At 38.7% G+C, this 18453-nt stretch overlaps 1 protein-coding gene across 2 annotated transcripts; it reads right to left on the reverse strand.

Moving 5' to 3' along the window:
• Nucleotides 1–6336: 6336 nt before the first annotated feature.
• Nucleotides 6337–12385, reverse strand: LOC123443830 (serine/threonine protein phosphatase 2A 55 kDa regulatory subunit B beta isoform-like). Of its 2 annotated transcripts, none has more exons than XM_045120358.1 (14): nucleotides 12095–12385; nucleotides 10474–10577; nucleotides 10260–10355; nucleotides 10055–10174; nucleotides 9569–9733; nucleotides 9290–9381; nucleotides 8568–8686; nucleotides 8342–8465; nucleotides 8085–8208; nucleotides 7569–7637; nucleotides 7373–7464; nucleotides 7212–7289; nucleotides 6993–7060; nucleotides 6337–6905 (listed from the first exon to the last, which is right to left on the reverse strand). In XM_045120358.1, exons 1-14 carry the CDS (start codon nucleotides 12213–12215, stop codon nucleotides 6769–6771), a joined length of 1509 nt encoding a protein of 502 aa, XP_044976293.1. In that variant the 5' UTR covers nucleotides 12216–12385; the 3' UTR covers nucleotides 6337–6768. The 2 variants fall into 2 exon arrangements, with proteins under 2 accessions (XP_044976293.1, XP_044976292.1); XM_045120357.1 differs by having other exon boundaries at nucleotides 9566–9733.
• Between the last annotated feature and the right edge of the window lie 6068 nt (nucleotides 12386–18453).

Here is an 18453-nt window from a genome sequence, read left to right on the forward strand (position 1 = left end):
AAGAAACGGTGAAACGCAGAATCTGGGAGCGCAGAAACAGAAGGACAAAGAGAGAGAGAGATCCAATCTCGGAGGGGCTCTCGCCCCTCCGCGGCCATGGAGACCATGGAATAGAGGGGAAACCCTTCTCCCATCTAGGGAGGAGGTCAAGGAAGAAGAAGAAGGAGGGGGGCTCTCTCCCCCTCTCTCCCGGCGGCGCCGGAACGCTGCCCGGGACATCATCGTGTGACGGCGATCTACACCAACACCTCCCTCATCTTCACCAACATCTCCATCATCTTCCCCCATCTATATTCAGCGGTTCACTCTCCCGCAACCCGCTGTACCCTCTTCTTGAACATGGTGTTTTATGCTACATATTATTATCCAATGATGTGTTGCTATCCTATGATGTCTGAGTAGATTATCGTTGTCCTATCGGTGATTTGATGAATTGCTATGATTGGTTTGATTTGCTTGTGGTTATGTTGTTGTCCTTTGGTGCCCATCATATGATCGCGCGCGTGGATCACACCATAGGGTTAGTTGTATGTTGATAGGACTATGTATTGGCAGGCTAGAGTGACAGAAGCTCCAAACCTAGCATAGAAATTGATGCATATGGGATTGAAGGGGGGCCAATATATCTTATTGCTATGGTTGGGTTTTACCTTAATGAACGTTAGTAGTTGCAGACGCTTGCTAATAGTTCCAATCATAAGTGCATAGAATTCCAAGTAAGGGATGACATGCTAACAGAGGCCTCTCCCACATGATACTTGCTATCGATCTAGTAACGTAGTCAATTGCTTAGGGACAATTCCGCAACTCCTACCACCACTTTTCCACACTCGTTAGACACTCGTAGTTGTTTCTTTTTCTAACCAGCCCCTAGTTTTATTTACGTGTTCTTTCCTATCACTCCTACAAAGTACTTCTAGTTTCATACTTGTTCTAGGTAAAGCGAACGTAAAGTGTGCGTAGAGTTGTATCGGTGGTCAATAGAACTTGAGGGAATACTTGTCCTACCTTTAGCTCCTCGTTGGGTTCAACACTCTTACTTATCGAGAAAGGCTACAATTGATCCCCTATACTTGTGGGTTATCAAGCGTCACGTATTATAGTTTGTTTTTTTTTTGCCACAATCATTGTTTTCTGGACACACCTTTTGAGAGAGGTACACACATCTATCATGAGTTATTACAATACTCGATGTGCTTCACCTATATATTTTAAGGTAGGCACTTGCTCTAGTGCTTCACTTATGTCTTTAAGAGCACGACGGCGGTTATATTTTATAAAAAATATTGCACTCTCATGCTTCACTTGAATATTTTTAAGAGTCTAAATAATAGTAATGGCAATATGAACGTGTTATAAGACTAGTCCGGAAGGATAGGTATTCAAGGGGGATATGATAAAAACCTCCATGTAGATCACTAAATAGGAAAACATATGGTTTAATTATATTTGTGTCATAATATGAAGGGATATTGGTTCATGATCATTGATTAGTAGAAATATCATCATTAAGGTTGGTTAATAACTTCTCATCTAGTGTTGTCCTCGCATGGCGGTGAGGTGTGAGCATTTTTATTTCTGATTAAAATCCTTGAGTGTTTTTATAATCGGATGCGCATGATGGTTAACTCCTACCAACCAAGTTCCTAGGTGAATGAGAGTAGTACTTTGCTTCGAGGGCTAATAAATCTTTCACAATAAGCATATGAGTTCTTTATGACTAATGTGGGTCCATGGATTATACGCACTCCTACCCTTCCACACTTTGCCAGCCTCTCTGGTACCGTGCATTGCCCTTTTCTCACCTCGAGAGTTGGTGCAAATATCACCGATGAATCCAAACCCCGTGAAATGATATGCTCTAACACACATAAACCTCCTTATATCTTCCTCAAAATGGCCACCATACCTACCTATCATGGCATTTCCTTATCCATTCCGAAATATATTGCCATGCAACTTCCACTATTCTGTCACATGACTTGTGTGTTCATCATCATATTGATTTGCATGATCATATAACCTGACATGATATTTGGAGCAAAGCCACCGTTCATCATTGTCATACATGTTATGCTAGATCATTGCACATACTGGTACACTGCGGAAGGCATTCATAAAGAGTCATTTTATTGAGTTGTAATATCGAGTTGTAACTAAATAAAAGTGTGATGATCATCATTATTAGAGCATTATCCCATTAAGGAAAGGATGATGGAGACAATGATTCCTCCACAAGTCGGGATGAGACTCGGGGCAGAGAAAAGAGAGGCCAAAGGTCCCAACAAGAAAGTGAGAGAAAATAGAGAAGGGGCAATGTTACTACCCTTTTACCACACTCGTGTTTAAGAGTAGCACCATGTTCTTCATATAGATGGTCTCTAAGTTATCGCTTTCATATACTAGTGGGATTTTTTTTATTATATAACTTGGCTTGTATATTTCGATGATGGGCATCCTTAAATGCCTGAGGTCTTCATGATAAAGCAAGTTGGACGCACACCCACTTAGTTTCCATTGAGATTTCATACACTTATAGATCCTAGTGCATCTGTTGCATGGCAAACCCTACTCCTCTCATTGATATCGATTGATGGGTATCTCCATAACCCGTTGATCCGCCTAGTTGATGTGAGAATTTCTTCCTGCTTCCTTTGATCTCCACCACCGCATTCTATTCCACCTATAGTGCTATATCCATGGTTCATGCATGCTCATGTATTGCGTGAAGATGAAAATATAGTATCAAAATGTCACATGGTGATGTCATCACTTATCATAGTCAAATGACGGGAATGTTCTCACGAGATTTCAAAAACAAAATGGGTCGTTCTTATGGTATTGTATGGGCTTTAATCTCAGTCAATCGCTGTAATAAATTGATGGGCTTGAGGATCTCTCTAGGGTTTTTTCTAAGGAAGAGGTGGATACTGCTATAAAGCAAATGCCATCGACCATAGGCCCAGATGAGTTTACTAGACTTCTTATAAACAAGCGTTGGGTTATGTTAAAAGTGGATGTTTAGCTCTTGTCAAGGATTTTATGATGGCAAAGTGGATCTCGTATGTTTGAATTCATCCTTAATCACATTGATCCTTAAAAGTCAAGTCCTGAAATGATTGGCGATTACAAACCCATTTCATTTACCAATGCTTGCTTAATATTCTTTAAACTCTTGACCAATAGATTGCAAAATATAAGTCTTAAGTTCATTCATTTGTATTAGTATGGCTTCTTGAGGTGCAGATCAATTCAAGATTGTTTTGCACGGTCTATTGAGTATACTCATTAGTGCCAAGCTTTCGAATGACCAATTGTTCTACTAAAGTTGGATTTTACTAAAGTATTTCATATATTAAAGCATGAAGCTATTATTCAAATTCTTAAACACAAAGGCTTTGACGATAGATGAATTGGTTGGGTAAAAATGCTACTTTGTTTGGATCACCTTTAATTCTTCTAAATGGGGTCCTTGGAAAGTGTAGGTGTGGTGTGGGGGAGGGCGCACTTGTCTCCTATGTTATTTGTTCTTGTTATCGTGTGATGCAATCGGTTGTTAATGACATGCATAAAAGGGGTTTACTTTCTCTATATTGCCTACAAATAATCAGGACTTTCATGTGGTTCAGTATGGCGATGACACACTCGTTGTGCTTTCTGTTGTGAACTCTAAGCTTTTGGCACTTAAGGAGATGCTTTCTACTTTCTCCATTTCAATTGGTCTTTAAGGTGAATTGCACTAAGTCATGCATGATTCATATTAACTTAACTAATGATGATGCCTTGAGATTTGCTACCATGTTAGGTTGTGAGATAAGGCCCATGCCATCTACATATTTGGGCGTACCTATAGGTGCTACAAGGCCTACTATCAAGGACCTTATGCAACTTGTGGATAGAAATGAAAGAAGATTATCTACTTCTTCATGTTTCTTAAACCACGGGAATAGCTTCAACTATCGGAATCAGTTTTTCATCAATGTCGGTATATTTCCTTTGCAGCCTTTCATTTCACTTGTTATTTTAAAGCAAATTAACATAACTGAATTTCAATGTGTGTGTGGAGAGGGAACTCTAAAAATAACAGAAGATTATCTGCTTCTTCATGTTTCTTAAACCACAGGAATAGGCTTCAACTATCGCAATCAGCTTTTCAACAATGTCGGTATATTTCCTTTGCACCCTTTCATGTCACTTGTTATTTTAAAGTAAATTAACAGAATTGAATGTCAATGTGTGTGTGGAGAGGGAACTCTAAGAATCCTAAGACAATCTTTGGTAGTTAGTGCGTCAACCCAACGATAAAGCGGGCTTGCGTATTCATAATGTAGCACTACTCCTAAAGCATCTCCACATTGTTTGTAACAAGGTAAATTTTCCATGAGTTAGTTTGGTCTGGGACACTTACTATCATACCTAGCTGACCCGTTGCGCCCTTGGCGCTAAGACCAACTCGAGCCAAGAAGTGAAGCAACTTACGAATACATACTTTACGAATAAGTCGCAAAGGGACAAAAAAATTGGAACCACGACGCTCAAAGTACGAGAAGACATGAAAAAACATGTCGTCTGACGTGACCACAACTTTCAAAGACCGGGTTCACATCCCAAAACATGCCCTTCGGCCAAGGGGACACAATAGCAAGAGGTCGTGGCACGACCCGGCACCCCATTTAGCAAAATACAACCAAAAGGAAGTCCATTGTTCGCATTGCGTTTGTATCATTGACTATTGGAAAGATGTTTTTACTCAAACTTATCGATGACCTGCTGCGCCTGTGGCGTAAAACCCAACCACAACAAAGAATATAAGCAAGCTATATGAGAAACTATCTGAGGAATGCATTCAAACACGTTCCATTCACACATGAAGGCATCTTCGGCCCCTTTCATAAGCGACATACACAACGCATAATCACATCAATGAGCATATAATTTTCACATTAGCACACATTATCAAAAGCCAATAGTTTTTTTCCTACCCAACACCGAGACAACATTACATGATCAGTCTCATTTACACTATCATCTCCTCATGCTCGCAAATACCGCTCTACTCTGAAAACGCACTCAAGGACTTCTTTGAAGAACCTTTGTGGGGCGGATTTGACTCCCAACTCCATTCGATCATTGATTCCCAAATGATGTCACGGAGGTTTACACACGTGTAATGCGCCTGAAACATCGTGAGAACAATCTAAGCCCCCTCGCGTGCAGTCGATCATCTTATACGTGTTCAAGTACCGTGAGACCTTATCCTCCTATTTAAAGAGATGACCCATTACTGCTTGTACTTGTGCATTTACCAATGTTGCAAGCACCACGAAATGCCAAATGCGTTGACTTGTCCCGATGATACGATCTGTGACAACAAAATTAACAAACGTTTCTTAAGAACATTGTCGAGCGGTCAGTTGGACCGCCCGTAGTAAAGGGCCAGTCTCGCGTCCTTATCCAAGCATAGTAAAGGGATAGGGCGGAAATGCCGAATAGAGGACGGACTCCATGGAGCCCGTTTTAAAATATCATTTTTCCAAGCCTAAAAAATCTAAAAAATATATATACATATAGAAATACGTGTATAACAGGTTTAGAAAAGTTTTGTAGCAATATACTTCCACACGTGGCGTATACATAAAAAACAAATACAAAAATGAAATGGGCCCTTTTTTGTTGTTGTTGGGCCGGATTTTTGTTATTTTTGTGCAGCTTCCAAAAAATAACTTTTTTAAAGAAAATTTTACAAATCCACTGTGAATATGTATAAGTTTTCACATATTTATTTTTAAATTTTTTTTAAACATAGAATTATCAAAAAAAAATCAGCTTTTGAAATAAAGTCATTTATGTAGCCCGTCCATCAAAAAGGCGTACTCCAGTCTCGCCTCCTTATCCAAACATAGTAAAGGACCAGTCTTGCCAATAATTCGCAGGCTCATCTGCTGCCTCCTTATCCAAGCATGAGACGTAAGTTGTAACCAAGTATCTGGGTAAAGCAAATGTACATACACGAAAAAAGGAAGAGTCGGGAAGCATGTACAAGTCAACACTTTCCAGTTTTCTTGGACTTCCTTTTTGTAGCCATTGATCCGGGCCGTAGTCGACGGGTATGGCAATCTTTTTTTGGCATAAAAAATATTTCTTTCTGGCACACAGATTGGAATGATTTTAGTTTCAAATGCTTGTGCTTTTGAAGGTGTTCGAGTTATAAAGAAACAAGCCTATAGGATGATACAAGTATTTATGTCACTCACATATCTTATCTTCTCACGCAACAAAATGGACATCGCAGAACAGGTGCAGTAGACAGCATACTTCCACATAGCACGGTGAATCTCGGAGGAATGAGAAAGTTCACTATTGAAATAGAAAATTATCAAAAACATGAATGCCCCTGGTGTTACAAGCCCACGATTCCATCACAACGGCAGGTCATCCCCTTATCATCTACTGGAGATGCCCAGAAGTTTTGTTCCTTTCAAATGGCGAACCAGAATCTTATCTTAAACCTAAATGAACCTATAGGGGAAAGACAGGCCATTTCCCCTATAAAATAAAAAATTTATCAGAATCAAGCTGCTTCCCGGGAATGATCCAGTCACTTCCTCTTGGACTCTTGGACAGCTCTATATGGAACTCAAAAGAACAGCATGTGACTGGCCCAAAATATACCATCTCCCTGATTTGCCGTACCAAGGATAATATAACTCCTCTTCTCGCCGGGAGCAGCTACCAAAAAATACTGTCCCTTCGCTCCTTTCCCGTGTTTTACGCATAGTACATGTACAAGCTGTTGGCTGCAGCACAGGCAATTAAATTTTCGGATGGGTGCCATGCCAAATGCAGCAGTTTTGTGCTCAAGTCGTAGGAGTTCCCATTCGCATCTATTCCGGTGTTCTCTGCACCTGCATAAGGTTTATTACACTATAAATAGCTGCCATGTTTTCCTCTACAGCTTCAGTACATGCATAAATAGCTGCAATGAAGCTAACCTCGTCTAACAACCCTTGTCAGACTACTTAGAGATCTCGCCGGCCGTGCGGGATTCTGGATCTGCCTTCTGCACAAGTAAGAAAAATGATGGAATCAAGAAGCCCTAGCACCACAGTATAAGATTTCAGCGAATATGACGATGTAAACAATCAATTTCACAAGCACAGATAGTAGCAGCTAACATACACTGATTTATGTGGTGTGAAAAGAGGAATTACCTTGTGGGGTTTCGAGTTGCTTCAAGCGTGGTCACTTCACTGCCACCAGCACCGCAATTGAACACCCGGAAAATATTGCTGAAGGAACACAGATTAACGAATCATTAGTTCAATGAAGGAAACTAAGTTGTACCACAACGGATCTGAACATACCAACCTACCTGTAAGAACCAGTTGCTACTCGCAACCCATCACCACTTTGACAGCATTCAAATTTGTCAAAAATCGAGTCATTTTCATATAAATCACACAGCTGCAATTTCAGAGAACACGTGAACTAGAGTTAATCCAAAGAAATATGTGTTTTAAATCGTCCTCAAAGAACTATCAATCATTCATCTTAGTCAGAGAAATTACCTTAGGCCTTAGGTACTCGTGAACCTGGAACGTTGCAACTGGACCAGAATCCATATTAACATCCCATAGCTGTAATAGGAGATAAACAATCTAATAATGGAAAAGCAGCAAAATAGAACTATTTGCAATATGATTGCTACTGGGTTACTGCAGATAGATAATGCATACATAGATAAATGTAGTAGTAGAATACTACGTGAATTCTATAGAGCAGCAGATTTCGTCATGAAATGAACTACCAAGTACAAGAAATGATTTAAGCATTACAAAGAGAGACACAATGATGCAGCAAAACCTACGGTTGATCTTCCAAATATCAGCAAACAAAGAAAATGATTAAAACAATCTCTATAGTAGTAGACATACTAACTTGGTTATGCTGCATCAGGGATTATAATGCAATCAACTACCTTCATTTTGATTAAGGAAACAAACGGAAGTGCAGGGTGGGAGTCAACAAAAATTGAACTGATATGGAACTTAAAGCAGTCTCGCAAAGAAGTTTCAGAAAGAAACCTTCAGAGTCATGTAGTCACGACTCAGAATATGTCTCCCATCCATGGAGAACTTTATGTCAGAAATTGAGGCTATAATCTCAGTAAAAAAGGATCTTGAACCTGGGGCCTCATGCTGCTCAAAGCTACAAGAGCGAAAGGCAACTTTAAGATGATCAATTTGTGACAGAGCTAACAAATCAATGTCCGCCATTTGTTCTTCTAAACATAGCACTGAATATTGAAATATTAAAAGGAACAAGTCAAATGGAAGCTCACAGTTTGGAATGGGTATCGCAAAGAGCTGATTGCCGCAGGTCAACGAGTCGAATGGAGCCCTTTGAGCTGCTATATGCCAGCGTATTACAGTGAGAAGGGTGGAACTCCGCAGATGTTATAACCTCTGCAGATTACAGAATAAAACCATAACTGCCTGAGACATGTTAAGCAAACAGACGTCACCCCAAAAATTCAAAGAGCATGTAAAAACAAATGGAAGTTATACCGGTGAGATCCTCCATGTTCGTTGGTTTAACATCAACAATGTTGAAACTTTGATTGCTGATTTCCAAATTCCAAAGATTTATCCGCAAATCATCTGCTGATATAAATGTCTCACCATCACTGCGAACGAGAGAACAAGAAGCAATTTATGTCACTACATAAAAAAGGACAGATTTTATTCAAGTTGAATTAACATACATGGTGCACAACAGTGAAGCATATATACTCCTAGTGACTATCTTGAAGGTGGTAGATCATGCATTAAAAGAGAATTATGTCTGTACATGCAAGGGTGGGTAACTTTAGGATTTAGGCACTTGCGCGTGTCGGAGAAAAAAAATCACATGTACATCATGTTAGCATCAGCGGGAAAAAAAGATGCAAATTTATGAACAAACATGCACCACACAATGTTTTGGGGGTCATTTAATCGTATCACTCCACGATTTTTTGCAGGTGTAATCCATAAAATTAACTCATAAGCATATATGAAGTATAATGCTGTAGCTTCTAACATCCAGCCAATCACACATGAAATTCTACAGCTGGAAGTCTCAAAACACAAAAATATGGTACGACTAAATAAATATGTACTCCTGCATGAGTAACTCGGGTGAACTTTACCATACTTCAAAGTTAGTGTCATGAGCTCGTAAGGTTTGCAAGTCAAGTTTGTAATGTTAACTACGGTATAACTAGCTAAGCATGAGTAATGTCAAAGACCTGTTATTTGAAATGGAATTGATATGGTAGTCATGTGCGTGAGCATAGACTCTACGGCAATTTGCAGCGAGACTTGTTTCCTGGCTTGTAACCTGTTGCATAGGAAAGGTTAGGTAAATGTAGCAAATCAAGATACAGGTAAAATCAAGGACAGGCATCAGACAGAGAATCATATGAAAAGATCATGTTCAGCTCAACAGGAAGACCAGAAATTAACACAATGATAGTATCTAACAAGTTCAAAAAATATTTCTTCAGATTTGAGTTGAGTACAACTACCACAGGCAGGCGAAGTAAAGGAAGTCCAGCAGGCTTCAAGATTCCACCATTTGGAATACATGCGCTTGAACCACACATAGTACTGCCAGCAGGGCTACCATTTGCAGGAGCATTTGAAGGGTTCATATTCATCTCACATATTTTTTTAACCTTCTTTTCTTGGACCTATACAAGGTAGCTTGATTAAGTATGCCAATAAATAAATAGACCTTGAAAAGAGTAGGTAAATAAAGTAACCCAAAAAGTATCCAGGCAGACAGATGTGTAAAATGTAAACATAAATTAAAATAAATCATCAAAGGTTGTGCAAACATATGTACATGCAGCAAAAATGTACACCAAACAGATGAGCTAAAAAATATCAAAGATGGTTGTTTATATTACCAGATCGACTACAAAAGGTTTTCAAGAAATTGCAAGCTAGAAGGTGTGGAGCAGTTGACTTTTAAGAGGAAATCTCCACAGTTATTGTTCAGCGAAGCATACCTTCCAAAACTTTATCGTTTTGTCATTTGTGGACAGAAGAAACGATGCACCATTCGTTTCTTGGCACCACTTTATCTTGTTAATCTTCTCTTCAATTTCCAAGCTTTTAAGGTAATCAAACTATTTCCATAAGAAGACCGCTTGGTCAAATTACAGGTACTTCACAAATTAATGCAGCCACTTAACAGTTCTCATAAAGTTATACCTCTGGTTCATGGCTTTGAAACTCGGTTTTGTAACGAAATTCAGGATGCCTGCTGATAGAATAATCGGCTTTCTCAGCATCTTTTCTAGGGACATGCTAAACAAAAACAGACAGAAAATGTTCAGTCGTCTGAGCACAACAGTAAAATCCCAGAAATAGGTGCATCCCTTGATATATTTTTATCACAAAACATAAGTCAGTTCTATGTACACACATCTTTGACATCAGTCCTTTCAAACAAAACAACCCGGCCACCTCTGTCCCCAGTGGCAAGATGATGTCCTGATTTATTGAACTCTATTGCTGAGATGATGTCAACTGCAGAGAACAATACGAAAAAACAGTAAGATTAAGTTAATATGACGACATACCATATTATGGCAGCCTATAGTTTGGTCATACAAGAAGCATTGGGGATAAACATGTATACTAGCATGCAATCATACCTACTTATTAATGTCATCACTAACAAGCACATAGAAAACAAGGTTAAAAGCCTGCGAAGCAAGATGCAACAGGAGGAAAATATACCAAGAATAGCACTGTTTTCGTCAAGTGTGTTCAAAGCCTTCAGTAACTTTAAAGCAGTAGAGTGTCAGTGCTACATGAGCTGTGAGGTCAATTGGCATCACAGGTTTTTTAAAACATTGCTACCATGCTTATATACACACCAAAGTCCATCAAGTGTGGAAGCTTTTGTATAAGTTGGCCCCACAGGGTTAAGCAGTAGATTGACTCACAACAAGTTTAATTCAGCCGGGCAAAACAATAAAAAACTGAGGATCAACATTAACCAAAACTAAGTGATTGTGTTGAACTAGGTGCTAGTGCTACAGACCAACATAATGGAAATGACCAAGCATTTAAAAATCCATGTGGCTTACAAATATGACTGTCAGAAGCAGATATTGAAATTAGCAATTAAGATTAGAGAACAAAGCAACGCAGGCAACATTTTCATGTTCAATCAAGAGCTTAACTTTCTTTTCCCTAAAAAGGGTTTGACCTTTTAGGTGTATATGCCAAGTGACACTGCACCGAGCTAGATTGGGATAGATGAACAATAATCAAGTATGAAAATGTAAATGAACAGAAATAAAATCCATTCATACACGTTCCAGTGGGCGTCCATCTTTGTCTGAAAATCATGAATTCTGTGTTGGGATTTTTTTTATTGTCCGCCTACCGTTTCAAAAAAACAATAAGGCGTACGCTCAAACCCAAGCTCTATTGTATTGTATATTATCTTATTTCATAGCACTAAGCTTACATAATAAGTACAAGAACAGACAATCATGATTGTTGGTCGCTCGCTGCACGACAACATGCATTTGTCTGGCCAAAGTCAGTTGCCAACCTAAACACACAACCGTGATAACTTATTACATATACACAATCCAACATATGGTATTCAGCTTGACTCTTATATGACACACTCTACCCTTTAATGGAAAGACCTTGACTGCTCCACCACCTTGACTGCTCGACCCAATGGCACGGTGCCTACACATTTACTACGTACCAGTGAAAACTACCTACACAGCATCAACAACAGGAATCATCACTGATCTGGAGGGGACGAAGCAACAAATCCCACGTCCCCAGTACCAAAGCATCGAGCTTTGGAACAAGACATCCGGAGCCACCTCTACAGCGGGCGAGTTCGTGGGTCGATCCGCGCAGGAATCACCCAACCATCGCATGATAAGCAGCCATTCACGGCTCCTAGCCTCATACCCAGCTCGGGAGCAGAGAAACACTAAGATCCAGCTGGTACCAGCGACGAAGAAACCAAAGGGAGGGACGATAGAGAGCAAAGAGGGGTCGATCGGTACCATCCTGGACGTCCTCGCCGGCCCCACGCTCGCCAAAGACCTGCGAGAACCTCCAGTCGAGCGGCGCCTGGGGGGACGGGGCCAGGGCCTCCGTGGGCTCGGGCGCCGCTGCCCCGTTCATCGTGTAGGGCTGGATCGGACAAGTGGGCGCGGGCGTGGACGGGAGGAGGCGGGGCGGGATTGGTGGCGGGGTTCCCCGGCGACGGCGAGGGGGGGGTGGCGCGATGGTGCGGTGCTACGCGGCGGGTGTGGCGAGGCCGGCGAGGGTTTGGGGTTTCATGGGGCGAAATGGCCAATAAGAAAGGGAGATTGGGAGAGGGGAGGGTGGTGGGGGCGGGGGCGCATACGACAACCGGAGAGGGAAGGAGGAAACCAAAAGAAATTGTTTTCCCGATTTATGATGCAGTCATTCTTGGCGTCATGGGTTGCCATTGCCGGGAGCCCTGCCCTCGCTGCGACGACGAAAACATGGATGACGGAGCAATCGGGCATGCGTCCTCTCTCTCTCTCCCCCCTCTTTTTCTTCAAATAAAAATCTAAATACTTCCTTCGTCACAGTTTAAAAGATACGGTTAAGTTTACGTGCATTTTCATAATAGACAAGGTTTAAGACGCATTGCATGCATAGTGTAAATGTTATTTTTTAATCCATCTTACACCCAATCGATAACCATCTGGGTTTCAGAGAATTTTCAAGTATGTCTTCTAAACTGTGACAGAGTGAGTACAAAGAGAACTGATATGCCTAAGTAAAAGCCAAACTACCCCTTGAAATAGATTTCGGTCTCACTTTATAGGTAAAACAAACATCAAACCAAATACACGACTGAATGATACAAGGTGGTGATGTAGCCTTCAAACAATGTCGATCTCAAATTATCGTGGGAATCATGGTGAACTTTGCATTAAAGTTCATAGAGAGAGATAGTCATCTAGGTATTAGCTATGGACCCATAGGTCGATGCTAGACTATTCACACATCATCATAGGAGCAGAAAGGTTGATGTAGAGGTCCTTCATGATCGTTCTTCCTTCGACAGGACACCGGAATGGGACTCCATATGGGATCATGATGGAATAGAGATTTGCGGTGATGGAAAAAGTGTTTCGGGTGGCTCTCTCTTGTTTTCCCGATTTTAGAATATTAATAGAGGCGGAGTTAGGTCGGGAGGCGTCAGGAGGTGGTCCCAAGTAATCAGGACGCGTCATGTTGGCTTGGCACCACCCCGTGTAGTGTCTCTTCTTCCTCCAAAGCTTCGAGGTCTTATTTTTGTTCATAGAAAATCGTCAAAAAGTTTTGTTGCATTTGGACTTTGTTTAGCATTGATTTCGTGAAAAGTCAAAAACACACATAAAACATCAACTCACATTAGACACCGAGTTAATAGGTTAGTTTCCAAGTTTTTTTCAAAAAGAAAATAGGTTAGTTCTCAAAAATGGTATAAAACAACGTATAAATGCATAAAGTATCAAGAATGATAATATAATAGCATGGAACAATTAAAATTTATAAATACGTTGCAGACGTATCAATATCCTAAGCTTAATTCCTGCTCGTCCTCGAGTAAATAAATGATAAAAACAAAAATTGACGTGACACGCTGCTTAACATGTAATCTTTTTTTGGTATGATCATTGAGAAAAGATGAACTAATAAACATCAATATAGTAATATCCATAAACATAAATAACACAACTATTAACTTTCAAAATATACGACCCCTAAAGAATATTACTCCCCACTCATTTTATCATATTAACATGGCATGGCTCCGTATTCACCACATAAGTATAAATGGTGAGCACCGCGGTGTTAAGTCACGCAATTGGATTGTACTTCTAACACGCTTCAGCATTTTTAACCCCACTCAATACACGAGCGTGAACCATGGACACAACATATGAGTGGAATAGAATGTGTTGGTAGATATCAAAAGAAGTAAAGTGAAAAAGTAAGTCTCGCATCAACTACGAGGATCATCGGGCTATAGAGATGCCCATCAATCGATATCAATGCGAAGAGTAGGGATTGTCGTGCAACAGATGCACTAGAGCTATAATTGTATGAAAGTTCAACGAAAGCTAAGTAGGTATGCATATATCTTGCTTGCTCAAGAAGACCTCGGACATTTGAGGAAGCCCGTCATCGGAATATGCAAGCCAAGCTCTATAATGAAAATTTTCCGCTAGCATATGAAAATGACAACTCATGAGACTCTCTATATGAAAACCATGGCGCTTTCTCTAAGTACAAGTGTGGAAAAAGAGGTAGTAGCACCGCCCCTTCTCTATTTTCTCTCATTTATTTCTTCCATTTTTATTTTTTTTCTATTTTTCATTCTCTCTTTTTTTCTCTTTTTTTCATCCGGAGTCTCGTCTCGACTTGTGGGGGAATCATAGTCTCCATCATCCTTTCCTCACTCAGACAGTGCTCTAATAATGATGAACATCACACTTCTATCTATTTATAGTGTTACACGAAAGTTTTTATTATATCCTCCTTGAATACCTATCATTTTTGAACTAGTCTTATAACCTATGAAAATTACCGTTACTCCCTATTAGACTCTCAAATAAATATAAGTGAAGAATAAGAGTGTAATTATTTCTACAATTCCACACAACATACTATAAAAGATATAAGTGAAGCACTAGAGCAACTTCTTAGCTCAAAAGATATAAGTAAAGCACATAAAGTATTCTAACAAATCATGATGAACAAGTGTCTCTATCAAATAGGTGTATCCAGCAAACAACAATTGTGGGAAACTAAAACAAAAGCAAACTATAATACACAACGCTCCAAGCAAAACACATTTCATGTGATGAATAAAAATATAGCTCCAAATGACATATAGATGGAATGGAGACGAAAGAGGGGATGCCTTCTGGGGCATACCTAGGATATTACCTTGGGGTGCCTTGGGTATCCCCAAGCTTAGGGTATTACCACTCCTTATTCCTTCATCCATCGTGATCACACCCAAAACTTAAAACCTTCAGCACACAAAACTCAACAGAAACATCGTGAGATCCGTTAGTATAATAGGAAAATCATAAACTTTAGGTACTATTATAAATTAATTAATAATTGAGTATTGCATAAGGTACTGTATCATAACTTTTCCGTGACTTTATCCCCCCATATAATCCATAGCATCATCAAAACAAGCAAATTATGCAAGCAAAAACAGAATCTGTCTAAAATAGAACAATTGTAATTATCAGCACCAAAACCATACTTCTGTAACACCGAGAATTCTAAACAATTAGAACCACATGGGGAACTTTTATATAAATCGTTTCTAAAAAATCATATCAAAAAGACGTTCTGGTAAAATCACAGAAATTCTGAAGTGGACGTAAAAGTTTGTGTTTTTTGCACAAGATCAAATCTACTATCATCCAAATCATCCCATAAGATTTACTTAGCATAAACACTAATTAAAACATAAAAACACAATAATTATAGTAGCAATAATCATGTCAACACGAAATAATAGGAAGTAGAACACAAAAATTAAGATAACTATTGGGTTGCCTCCCAACAAGCGATATGGTTTTACGCCCCTAGCTAGGCATAATGCATAGTATCAAGTGTTGTTATCCTTGACATTCAGACCATAAGTGGCCCTCATGATATATTCATAAGGTGGTTTAATTATCTTCCTAGGTAAGTATTCCATCCCTTTCTTTAATGGGAATTGGAATCTTATGTTTCCCTCCTTCATATCAATAATATCACCTATAGTTCCTAAGAAAGGTCTACCAATTATAGTTGGACAAGAAGGATTGCATTCACTATCAAGAACATAATTTGTATGAGCAATAATAAGTATATAATTTATTCTATCCAAAGATTTCTTAATGGTAGAGCCCGCAAGATGCAAGTTAAGGGAACAATCTCAAATAACAGTGAGACCAAGCACATCAAAAAGGGACTTAGGTATAGTTGAAACACTAGCACCAAGGTCACACAAAGCATTACATTCATATTTTTTAAGATTAATTTTGATAGTAACTTCCCATTCATCATGCAATTTTCTAGGTATATGAACTTCTAGTTCAAGTTTCTCCTCATGAGCTTTTATCATCGCTTCTACGATATGTTTGGTAAAGGCTTTATTTTGTTCATAGGCATTGGGTGAGCTAATTATGGATTGAAACAAGGATATACATTCTACTAAACTACGATTGTCATAATTAAAGTGCTTGTAATCCAATATAGTGGGCACATCACTAGTTAAAGTTTTGACCTCTCTAGCCCCACTTTTTTCATTTTTACCATTAAGATCATCACCCACCGAACAAACGGTCGCCTTCTAGCTATAGTTGAATCACCGACATTCCCTTTATCATCAATTTTCATATTATTAAATAAATATTCAATAGGAGAAACACCAATCATTTTAATATCTTCATCATGATTACGGTAAAAACTGGGTGGAAGAGCTTTTCCTAGGAATTCTCGCTTAGCTCTCAACCTAGCGGTTCTCTCCTTACTTTCATTAATAGATATTTGGATAGATTTAATGAACTAACTAATGTCATGCTTAGTTAGAAAACTTTTATTTTTAAGAGTTTCCACATCATGAGCAATCATATCCATAATTCTAGCCATATCATCAACTTTATGTAGTTTTTCTTCTACCATAGTATTGAAAATCTTTTGAGAACTAATAATTTTTTTATGGAATTCTCAAGATCAAAGGGTATCCTATTACTATTATAAGAATTTCCATAGGAATTACCATAATTGTTAGAGGAATTACGAGGGTACGATCTAGCATCGAAATTTCCTCTATAAGCATTATTGTTGAAATTATTTTGGGAGACAAAGTTCACGTCGATAGCATAATTATTTTGTTCAATTAAAGTAGATAATGGCATATCATTAGGATAAACATGAGGATCTTTATTAGCAACCATATTAATAAGAGCATCCATCTTATCACTCAAAGTGGCAATTTCTTCGACGTAATTTACCTTCTTACGAGTTGGAGCCCGCTCGGTGTGCCATTGAGAATAATTTGTCATGATATTGTCTAGAAGTTTTGTAGTCTCTCCCAATGTCACCTCCATAAAGGCGCCACCTGCAGCAGAATCTTGAAGATTTCTGGATACAAAGTTCAGCCCCGCATAGAAATTTTGTATAATCATCCATAAAATTAAGCCATGAGTGGAACAATTTCCAATCATTAATTTCATTATATACCATGCTTATGCAACATGTTATTTATCATGTTGTTTAAAATTAATAATTTGATTACGAAGAGAGATAATCTTAGTGGGAGGAAAATACTTGGCAATGAAAGCATCTTTGCACTTATCCCATGTTCCAATACTATTACGAGGTAAAGATGAAAACCAAGCTTTATCTTTGTCTCTTAATGAAAATGGATAATTTCAATTTGATTGCATCATTATCCATGTCCTTTTTATTTTGCATGTCACATAATTCAACAAAAGTATTGAGATACGAAGCCGGATCCTCATTAGGACTTCCGGAAAATTGCTCTTTCATAAGAAGATTTAGTAATGCAGCATTAATATCATAAAACTCTGCACTATTGGCGGGTTGTATAGGAGTACTAATAAAATCATTATTATTAGTATTTGAGAAATCACACAACTTGGTATTATCTTGAGACACAATGACGAAGCAATTAAACTAGCAAGCAAGACAGGCAAACAAGTAATCTAGCAAAAATAAATATTTTTGTGTTTTTGATATTTTTAGGCAAGAAAATATAAAGACAACTAAAAATTAGAATAGGTAAATGGTAATTTTTGTGAAGGAACCTCATAAGAATTTGATGATGTCTCACCGGCAACCGCGCGAGAAATTCATTACTTGCAAGTATTAAGTAGTGTTAGATAGATAATATAAATATAAAATAAAACAAGAAAAAAATAAATGGCGGAAATATTTTTAGGATTTTAGTAATATTTTTTGTGAAGACACGGGGGCATAGTTTTCCTAGAGGCTTCTCTCTCGAAGAAAGCATACGGTGGGTAGAGAAATTATTGTTAGGAAATTTATAGAAAAGCGCATAGTTGTGAATTATTTATTCACGACAATGATCATACATATAGGCATCTCGTCCATAAGCAAGTAGACTCGTTGCTGCATGCATCTACTACTATTAATCCACTCATCGACCGCTATCCAGGATGCATCTAGCGTATAAGTATGAAATAGAGTAATGCTTGGAGCGACATGACATGATGTAGACAAAGTAAACTCAACTAATATGAATAAACCCCCATCTTTTTATCCTTAATGGAAGCAAAACAAGTATTTTTCATGTCCACTGAACGCATCTTCTATCGCTGGGATTGAGCACCACAAGATTGAA

Source organism: Hordeum vulgare, chromosome 3H (genome assembly GCF_904849725.1).
Source record: "Hordeum vulgare subsp. vulgare chromosome 3H, MorexV3_pseudomolecules_assembly, whole genome shotgun sequence".
In the NCBI taxonomy this organism is placed as follows: Eukaryota; Viridiplantae; Streptophyta; class Magnoliopsida; order Poales; family Poaceae; genus Hordeum; species Hordeum vulgare.

Excerpts from the sequence above, each read along its gene's own strand:
- LOC123443830 (XM_045120357.1), bottom strand. The coding sequence starts at position 12,215 with ATGAACGGGGCAGCGGCGCCCGAGCCCACGGAGGCCCTGGCCCCGTCC. Across the intron at positions 10,356-10,473 it reads AAAGGACTGATGTCAAAGAT|CATGTCCCTAGAAAAGATGC; the intron begins GTGTGTACATAG and ends GTTTTTGTTTAG. Across the intron at positions 9,734-10,054 it reads AAACGATAAAGTTTTGGAAG|GTCCAAGAAAAGAAGGTTAA; the intron begins GTATGCTTCGCT and ends TACCTTGTATAG.